Raw genomic sequence first — 10,281 nt, forward strand, 5'->3', positions numbered from 1 at the left:
ATTAATAAAATTAGTGGGAGCGTCTGGTGCATCGATGCATAAAGCTAGTGCATCGGTACACTATGTGTAAAATTCAAATATTTCGACCGTTAGACCCTTAGTGCATCGGTGCACTAAGAGTGCATCGATGCATAAATGCATTCGATGTTTTAAACAAGCGTGAGTGCATCGATGTATGGTATGTGCATCGATGCATAAAATGCATTCGATGTTTTCATAAAACCTGAGTGCATCGATGCATGGTAGTGCATCGATGCATGGTAGTGCATCGATGCATGGTAGTGCATCGATGCATGGTAGTGCATCGATGCATGGTAGTGCATCGATTCATAAAATGCATTCAATATGGTGAGTGCATCGGTGCATCATTTCTCAATTTTTATTTTTGGCTCTTTTTTGGTTCGAAATACTTTGTGAAAATTGTTTCAAAAATATTTTAAGTATAAAACACAATTTTACACATTAGTAAGGATTGAAATTGAACTTTGAAAGACTTGGAGTAATATTTTGATATTCGAGTAATTAATTCCAATATACTTAGAAAATCATTTGTAAAATCTTAAAATTTATTTAACTTAATTTGTTATATTGAAGCATCAAAATGTTTTCAACAGATATCACATTGAGCAAAGATCTCGCTTTTTCTCTAATTATTATTATCTCTGCACCATCTACATCCTTTATAAATAGTTGCTTCATGCGACAATCTATCCAACATAATGTCGAGATAACCAATCCATGCCCAATATAACCTCAAACTCAATAAACAGTAACCACCAAGTAATCTAATATGGAGAAACATGTGTCATCACGTTCGTCCACCATATACGGACTTGGCCTCGTAATAGTGAAACTACTCCATTCAATCTTTCAGCATCAGAATAGTGAAGACTATCCAACATTATTTTCACATAATTTAACCACGTATCTTCCACTAATGGGCCTTCGTTTGCTTCGCCTTCAGATTCTGCAACTCCAAAACTTTTTAATTCTTTTGGAACCAATATTCTTAGAGCTGCAGGAAAAAATAGAGGCGGAGGAATGGGAGATACTGCTAAAGACTAATATCGAGCCAAAATAGCCTCCAGAGCTTGTAAAAACGTTCCCTAATCTGTAGTTGATATACTCTGATTCCCTCAGGAACCTCTTGTTCGGTGGCCCCTTTATGCCTTCTGAACCAACATCTAAACTAAATCACAAACTTACGTTAGTAAGGAGCGGCATCATAAATAAAATCATCAGACCATACCATATCAATAATTTCAATATCCTAGTGGCATGTACATATTTCTTACATAATATAGGCTTGGTTTAGGCCGAGAATCGGCTAAACCTGCAACTCTAATACCAATAAATGTAACATCCATAGCCCGTAAACATTTAAGAATACGAGCCATAGATGTCACGTCAAACTAACTAACTATTATTATTCACAGTTACTTAAATTTTTTTAAACACTCAGAGTTTCAACTTTTTATCAACTATTTTTATCTACTTGAATTTTCATACCATTTAAAAACATACTATTTTATTTACTATATAATTTTAGGCATATTAAAATACTGATAAGCTAATATAATCAAATTAAACAGTCTTAATTTACTATTACCAACCATTTAGTCAAAACTGATAAAGCATATTGATAACATAAATATACATGCCACTACTAGCCAAAAGAAACTTCAACGATGTCTTACTGATACTGGTATTATAGATGATATGCATATGATGCTTGAAAGGCTCCTCATAAAACGTTTGTATCTCAATCAGACCCTACGCATGAAAATCATCACGCGCTAAGTATAACTTAGTGAGACAGCAATACTAAAGGTGAGAACAAATAAATAAAATATCAAAATATATATAAATTTATAAAAAAAAATAAACAAACTTTCAAAATTTCAAACCGGATATCTCATGTTGAACTTTATCAGAAACCTGAAAAGAATCATCTGATGATTTTCACAAAATCATAATAAATCAGATCAGACAGAATAATCAGTCAATATTCTTTTGTAATCAGACACTTTTCAAAACTTTCGTATTTCATTTTTATAGCCCAAAGTATATTTTAAGAGAATATAAGGTACGAGAGTCAGACGAGTGTGCGCAATACATATCTCAGATCATCAGAGTCGGAACAGATAAGCACACACAGTGCTAACGCATCGAAAATAACAATATACACACAAAGTGCAATAAGATCAGAATATATATACTAGTGTACACTCTGGTACACCACAGTATATCAGAATCAGAACAGATAATCACTCCACCTCATGGCATGTCAATTGTACCTTTAACTCTCAATATAACATACAGTGGGCTTTCAGTTTATTTCGTAATCATTTTATAAAAGTCATATCAGAATCAGAAATATATTTAATTCACATTCGTAAATCATGACATGTGAAGTTTATACCCAAAATAATTCAAATAATATTTCTAAAATCATCGAGAAAATATTCCATCATTAACAATAAATATCATTCTTTAAAATCATTATAAAAAATCATTTGAATACCTTTTTACAGAAAATGTCATATAAAAATGTCTTGGGTAATTTCATACCCAAATAATCATAAATTCTTTATATGTCATTATGGAAATATTCAATGATTAAAATAAAACCATACTCTTAAAAGATAATATGAGGTTGACTTATCGTAAGTCTTCCTCAATCAGAATAATTAAATAAATAAATTGCACTCACCTTTGCCTCACTACAAAACTTATATATAATAATCCTAGTCACGAGCTTTGTTCTTTTCTTTCGAATCGTTCGGATTGCTAGATTTATCGTAGTCTGGCAATACCAAATTATAACATAAAAATTGTTCGAACTACATATTAGTATCGTACTAATATAAGCTCATTTTAAAATTTGAAAATCTATAAAATAAAATCGATAGCTAAATCGATATCAACCAAACTCATAACTCCATTATAACTTCAAACTTCTCGAAACACTTATTCAATTTTTTCTACGTCTTGTGTGGTAAGTTTGGTCACGGTGAAAGCTTTTGCCCGCTAAGGGCAAATCCGGGAGTAAGGATTTACCTCATAGATGGGATTTTTTTTATTAGAGTTCATTCCCGAAAAGCATCTCCTCCGACTAGTATCTGGTTGAGAGACAACTTTAATAGGATCTCAATCTGCGGTGGGTTTAACGAGCAAATTTCCTGGAAGTGCACCTGTTATAGCTAATTCAACGCAAATATTTGGGAAAAAGAATATCTCAATTAAAATAATGACAGGTGGTTTGCCTGAAATAAATAAAGATTCCATTTCCACAGACAGGATCAAAATAATTTAGTGGGTCCTAGTTTAATAGGGAAACGACGAAGGGAGACCCAATTCATTTTAAATTCACCAAATGTGGATCTCAATGTCACCATGGCCTAACAAGAGGAAGACATTCTTATAGGTGATTCTAGGAAAAAGAAAAGACCTAGGTATCAAAATTTAGCACAAGTTGTTACTAATTCTACTGTTTCACTTGCTGCTACGAATAAATCTATACAGGTTCAAGAACTGGAAAAATCGACAGGCCTCGCTATGCAGGCCAACCGAGAACAATGAAAATCTTAGGGTGGAATGCTTGGGGTTTGGCGAAAACCCGAATGGTGCGACGTCTCATTCATGCTCTGTAAGATGTGAGCCCCTATGTGGTTTTCCTGATTGAGACAAAACTACAAAACTATAAAATGAAAACAGTAAGAAAAAGGTGTGGTTTCCCAAATGGCATAGATGTCCCGATAGTTGGTAAGAGTGGTGGCTTAAGGTTGGGTTAGAAAGCAAATTGTAAAATCTCTCTCCAATCCTTTTCTCATCTCCATATTGATATCGTAATTGAAGAAGACTCGAAGGGCAGAAGGTGGCGGTTTATAGGGTTTTCTGGGGCTTCCCGCGAAAATAAGAGAAGTGAGGCTTGGAAACTTCTTCGTCAGCTTAATTGGGATCCTAAAACTCCATGGTTAGTCTTGGGCAATTTAACGAAATCTTGTTTTAACATGAGAAGCAGGGATGATTGACTAGACAAGAGAGTCAGATGATGGCTTTCCGTTCTGCACTGGATGATTGTGCTCTTGAAGATCTCGGTTTTCATGGAAGGTGGTTCACGTGGGAGAAGGGAAATTTTTAGGCGAAAAACGTCCGTGAAAGACTGGATAGGGGAGTTGCTAATGGCTCTTGGTGGAATTTTTTTTCCGCACTTCCGTTTGGAGCATCTTCCTCATTCGATTTCCGACCATTGCCCTTTGCCCTTAAGCATGACAGCCATTGTTCAAAATTCAGATAATCACTGGCACTTCCATTTTGAAGCAGTATGGTTAACTGAAGAAACTTGTGAAGAAGAGGTAGGGAAGCATTGGGATAATGCCACTAGAACTTTGATGGAGAAATTAAGGGCTATAAGTCTGGGTTTGGAAGTTTGGTTTCAAAAAATTAGAAAAGATAAGAAGTTAACCGAAGCCATTTTGAAGAAGAAATTGGGTACAACCGATGATATTTTGGAAGAACTTATCCACACAAAATTAGCTTTAAACCTAGAGGCTCATCGTGAAGAATGATATTGGGAGCAACGTGTGAGGGCAAATTGGTTGAAGCATGGAGATCGAAATACTGGGTTTTTTTCATAGTTTTGCCTCCCAACTCAGACGCAGGAACCGAATTAAAGGTCTTCAGGATTCCCAAGTTTTTTTTTAACTGAGGACTTTGATTTAAATGCCATTGCTCGTGAATATTTTGAAGATTTATTTTCTTCTCAAGGAACCTTTCTTTTATCACATATCTTAGAGGAGCTTGAACCGCCATTTCACCCTCAATGAATGTGGATCTGATAAAGGATATTTCTTATGAGGAGGTGACGGCAATAGTGAAGTCTATGAATCCTCTAAAAGCCTCGGGTCCTGATGGGCTAGGTGCGATTTTCTATCAGAATTTTGGCATATTATCGGAAAAGAGGTCACTACTTTCTGCTCAGAGGTTTTTAAGGGCGAGACTCAGCTGACGGAGGCAAATAAAACTCAATTTGTTTTGATTTCTATATGGAGAATCCTGGGAGTATGAACCAATTCCGTCCAATAAGCCTATGCAACGTCCTTTACAAGATTTTTTCAAAAGTTCTTGCAAATAGATTTCAATTAACCCTTCATTGTTGCATTGACAAAGATTAGAGTGCTTTCATGCCTGGAAGGTTAATTTCGGACAACATCATGCTCGCTTATGAGATCCTTCACTCTTTTAAAAATCGGTGTTATGGCCAAAGGGGCTCATTTACTTTGAAACTTGATATGAGTAACCTATGATAGAGTCAAGTGGAATTTCATCAAAGGTATACTTCAATGAATGGGTTTCTCCCATATCTGGATAGAGTGGGTGATGAATTGTGTTGAAACTGTCTCCTACTCAGTTGCGGTAAATGAAAAGGTGGGGGGGCTTCTTTTTTTTTCCCTACTCGAGGCTAAGACAAGGTGATCCCCTCAGTCCTTATCTTTTCTTAATTTGTATTAAGGGCTTATCTAATTTGTTAAACAAGGCAGTGTCTACAGGGTCTATACAAGGTATACGTATAGTTAGAGGGGCTCCTTGCCTTACTCATTTATTATTTGCGGATGACTGCTTGTTTTTTGGTGAAGCAACTTCTTATGGGGCTTCGACTATAGAGAATATCCTGGATGTTTATTCTAAATGCTCGGGTCAGCTGATCTATTATGAGAAATTGAGGGTTTTCTTCAACTCTAATGTAGTTGATTCTAATAAATGGGATGATTACCAAATTTTGGAAGTTAGTAGAACAAACTGCCCAGAGAAGTATTTGGGCATGCCTGCAATTGTGGGTAGGAATAAAAAGAAGGCTATTGCGGAGTTGGTTGATAGATTTGAAAGCAAAATCAATAGTTGGAGTTCTAGACAGCTTTCGATGGGTGGGAAGGAGGTTTTTTTTTTCAAATCTATTATCCAAGCTCTGCCACTTTTTGTATGTCATTTTTTACTCCCTCTTTCTATGTGCAAGAAGTTAGAAGCAATTATGGAGCGTTTCTGGTGGTCACACAAAAAATCCAAGCGAGGTATTCATTGTGCACCTGGGAGAAGCTGAGCATTTCGAAGGAGGAATGTGGTATGGGCTTTCGTGATCTCGGTAAATTTAACATCTCTTTACTGGCTAAATAGGGATGGAGACTCCTTCATCATCCTGATTCTCTCGTGGTGAGAGTTTTCCATGCAAAATATTATCCTTCCTCGACTTTCTCGAAGGCGACCCTAGGGGCAAATCCTTTGCTGATTTGGAGAAGTGTTTGGAGTAATAGAGGTCTCCTAGATTATGGATTGTGTTGGAAAATTGGGACTGGGAATTCAGTGTCCATTTGGAATGATTTTTGGTTGCCAGGCCCGGGTCAAAGAAGGGTTAAAACTGATCCAGTCAAAGGATTAATGATGGTGGTAGACTTATTAAATCAGGATGACAGATCATAGAAATTATTTCAGATGTGGAAACAATAATGTCCCAATAAGGTGTGCAGTTTATTATGGAAATTATTTCATAATTATGTGCCTACCTTTCGCAACCTTTATATTAAAAGAATTGCCCAAAGCCATTGCTATCCTAGATGCCCCCAAGCAGTTGAATCTAATGTCCATGTTTGTTGTGATTGTCCCTATGCAAGTCGGTATAGAGGGGTTTGGGTTTTGATTAGACTACTTTTATAGGCCACACAAATTTCATAGATTGGTTCCTATGGATTTTGTAGAATGTCAACAAACAAAATCAAAGATTATTCTGTATTTGCTATGGGCTTTATGGTTCTCTCGAAACAGGTTGGTTCATGAAGGTAAGAATCAAAGTGCTGAGGAAGTTATATCTTTTGTTAGGAGTTACTTGACTGATTTAAATGCTTTAGTTGGTCCTCTTCAACACCAAAACAACGCGTCTGAAGCTCGTTGGTTACCTCCTGTCGACCCATTTGTGAAAATCAATGTGGACTCCAATTTCTTGCATCAAATGGAGAAGGCATGCTCAGGTAGTATTATTAGAGATGTTTTTGGCGAAATAATAGGTGCCAATTGTCGAGTGACTTACCTGGTTGATTCGGCATTTGTAGCAGAGGCACTGGCTTTTTTCATGGTCTCTGTTTCGCGCAAGAAATGGGTTTCAGGCGACTCATAGTCGAAGGAGATGCTTTATCTGTTATAAAACGTATAAAATCAAACGATTCAGATTTCTCAGCCATTCTTCCTTTCATAATAGGCATCAGAGAGAATATTAAAGACTTTGAAGAGTGTCATTTTCAATTTGTTCCAACAAATGCAAATAAAGCAGCACATGCTTTAGCCACAACTGGGATTAAGGAAAACACTGACCAGTTCTAGATCGAAGAAGCTCCTCCGGCCGTCCTTGTGGCAGCTGCAGACTTTCGTCGACTGGTAGACCCTCCATGACTCTTTCCAGAGGGAGGTTCTCATTTCTTTCCCGCTCTTTGAAGGGTGTATTTGTTTACTGTTTTAGAACCCCTTCCAGTCTTCTTCATGCTCGAGCTATCATCATTAGTTTTTCCAAGAAGCAGAAGTTGGATCGCCGTGTATTTAGCTTTTTAGTCTTCTTTCTTTAGTTTTATTTTGTTTTCTATTGTTGTTTTCAGTTTCTTTTGTGCTGTCACTTTTGTTGTTTTGTTTCGTTTAACTGCCTGAGCATGTGTTTTGTCTTGGGCCTTGTTGGATTTTTTCTTTTGGTTTTGTTTTATTTTTTGTTTAATAAATAACCCAACGGCATATTATTTAAAAAAAATAAGTTAATAGAGTTATATTTATTATCTAAAATTTTTTTGAATTTTTAAAATGAATTTTATTATAGTCAAGTTAGATCCGATATGTTTTCAAGTTTATGTTATGATATTGATTGATTACTAATGGAGGCTTGGGGATTCACAATATGGAGCATCAGATCCGAGCATTTATGATGAAGATAGACTTCCAATTTATTTCTCAACCGGGAAAATTATGGGTCAAAGTTGTCCGAGACAAGTATCACTGGGAGGATCCCCTCCCATTCACCCTTAATAATAAGAATGGCTCTAGATTATGGAAGGGCATCACTTGCATTTGGAGTATTTTCTCTAATGTATTTCTTGGAATATTCGGGATGGATGCGGAGCGGATTTTTGGCATGATCATTGGTTAGACGGTGAAGAACGACTTGCTTTGTCTTATACAGGTTCGGGATCTCCTGCTCCTATGCTCCCCTGCCAGTGTACGCAATGGCTAGTCCCTCAGGTTCTTGGGATTGGAATCAAATTTCGAATGTCTTGTCTGGTCATATTGTTGATCGTATTGCAACAGTGCAAGCACCTAATCCTCGGTTGGGTCATGATTTACATGCTTGGCGTTTGGAACCGGAAAGAAGGTACTCTACCAAATCAGCCTATAGTTTTTTAACAAAATCAGGGGCTTGAGGAAAATGTAATAAACTGGAAGAAGCTTTGGAAATTAGAGGTTCCACAGAGAGTTAAAGTATTCAGCTGGTTAGCAATTCAAGATCGCTTGCTAACGAATGTGGAACGTAATCACCGGCACTTGTCCTCCTCCATTGACTGCATAATATGTGGGTCAGGACCAGAAAACTCGGATCATGTGTTGAGGCATTGTGCAAGGGCGAGGGAAGTGTGTGTTAAGCATTGCAGTAGGCAAAGCTTGAAACAGACATAATACCAGAAAATATATTTCATTAAGCGTGAGTTATACATCACCTAGCCTTAGCTTCTTATAGCAGGTTCATAACAAACTTTAACAAACTACTGCTTCTAGAATAGTTTCCTAACAGCCTTGACACTTCGCACGTGGATAGCACCCTCAGCTTCCTTATGTATCTCAACAGTGTGGAATCAGGTAGTTCATACGAATGCTCTTCACACTTTTCTAAAACATGCCATATGTGGATTGGATGCAAGCAAATTTATTCTCGGCCAGGCTCCAATCCAATGGAATGAGGTGGAATGTTTTGTTTGCGGTTATTTGCTGGCAACTCTGAAGCGGAGATGCAGTGTGATACTTGATACGGATTATGTTCAAAGAGAGGATTTCCTCACTCTTTGCAAGCGGCTTGCGGTTGAGTACTCCAGCTGCATCAACGGCTACGAATGTGTGTATCAGCCAACAAAGAAATAGTTTATACTGGAGGAGACCAAAGATTGGTTGGATTAAAGCAAATGCCGATGGTGCAGTGAGAAGTAACGATTCTATGGCGGCAGTTGGAGGATGGTTGCGAGATTCGGAAGGAAATTGGATTTATGGCTTTTCTCCTAGTATTGGGCAATGCTCGGTTCTAATTGAGGAGCTATGGGCGGTTCACGATATTCTTGCTATATCTTGGAGGTTGGGATATCGTCGGGTGGAAGTGGAATCGGATAATCTGGAAGTTTCTAGGATTTGGCATTGTTCTTCTGATGCATTGGCTGGAAATTCCCTTGTTGCTGCTATAAATGATTTACGAGACCAAGACTGGAGAATGGAGATGTAGCACGTGAAGCTAGAACAAAACGCTGCTGCTAATTTTTTAGCTGCATGGAGTCGGGGTCGACCTATTGGAACTACGAAGTTATTGGATCCACCAAACGAATTGCAGGCTATTCTGCATAGAGACATTATTGAGTCCGGTTAGCTCTCTGAATTGTGTTTTTCCCACTCTATCATCGGAAAAAATATAATCTAAATCTATGTAATATATTTTATTTTTAAGATAAAAATATGATTTTTTATTAAACAATTACGGTCACATACTACAAATATTTTATTTTTCTCTTTGACTTTTGTTTAAATGGCGACATTAATATTATGTTGGTAGGTTATTAATTCTCTAATTTTTTTCATACTATGTCATTTGTTTTTCTTTTATCTTGAGTTTTCCTTTAATAAAAATCTTTATCATTGTGACACACTTTTTTATTCTCTTATGGCACACATTTTCTTTTCTTTTGTGACATTACTTTTGTCTTTGGTACGTTTTTCACATACCATTATGTCATTTTGGTGCTCGTACAAAGACTCTCACGATATTTGTTTTCGATTAATTTTTCGATGGTCACATATAATCAGATCCCTCTTTGATAAAGTTATATCAATATAATTATAATCCATCATATTGTTCGGTTTAGAGAGTATCTGGAAACCTTACACCCGATCAACTGGTCAATATTGATAAACGACTACTTTCTCATCAAATTCGTCTCAGAGACAGCTATCTACCTTGGATAATCTTCTACCATTATTCGATAGTGGAACCTTAGT

General features: G+C 36.8%; 1 protein-coding gene across 1 annotated transcript; it reads left to right on the plus strand.

Moving 5' to 3' along the window:
* Nucleotides 1–4,825: 4,825 nt before the first annotated feature.
* Nucleotides 4,826–7,168, plus strand: LOC120177045. Its single transcript, XM_039183303.1, has 5 exons — nt 4,826–4,922; nt 5,375–5,430; nt 5,540–5,938; nt 6,175–6,383; nt 6,820–7,168. Exons 1-5 carry the CDS (start codon nt 4,826–4,828, stop codon nt 7,166–7,168), a joined length of 1,110 nt encoding a protein of 369 aa, XP_039039234.1.
* Nucleotides 7,169–10,281: the final 3,113 nt, after the last annotated feature.

Source organism: Hibiscus syriacus, unplaced genomic scaffold (genome assembly GCF_006381635.1).
Source record: "Hibiscus syriacus cultivar Baekdansim isolate YM2019G1 unplaced genomic scaffold, ASM638163v2 tig00112281_pilon, whole genome shotgun sequence".
NCBI classification, from domain to species: Eukaryota; Viridiplantae; Streptophyta; class Magnoliopsida; order Malvales; family Malvaceae; genus Hibiscus; species Hibiscus syriacus.

Coding starts and splice junctions, on each gene's coding strand:
- LOC120177045 (XM_039183303.1), top strand. CDS start 4,826: ATGAATGTGGATCTGATAAAGGATATTTCTTATGAGGAGGTGACGGCA. Junction 4,923..5,374: donor CTCGGGTCCTGATGGGCTAG/GTGCGATTTTCT, acceptor ATATCTGGATAG/AGTGGGTGATGAATTGTGTT. Junction 6,384..6,819: donor TCCATTTGGAATGATTTTTG/GTTGCCAGGCCC, acceptor CTCTCGAAACAG/GTTGGTTCATGAAGGTAAGA.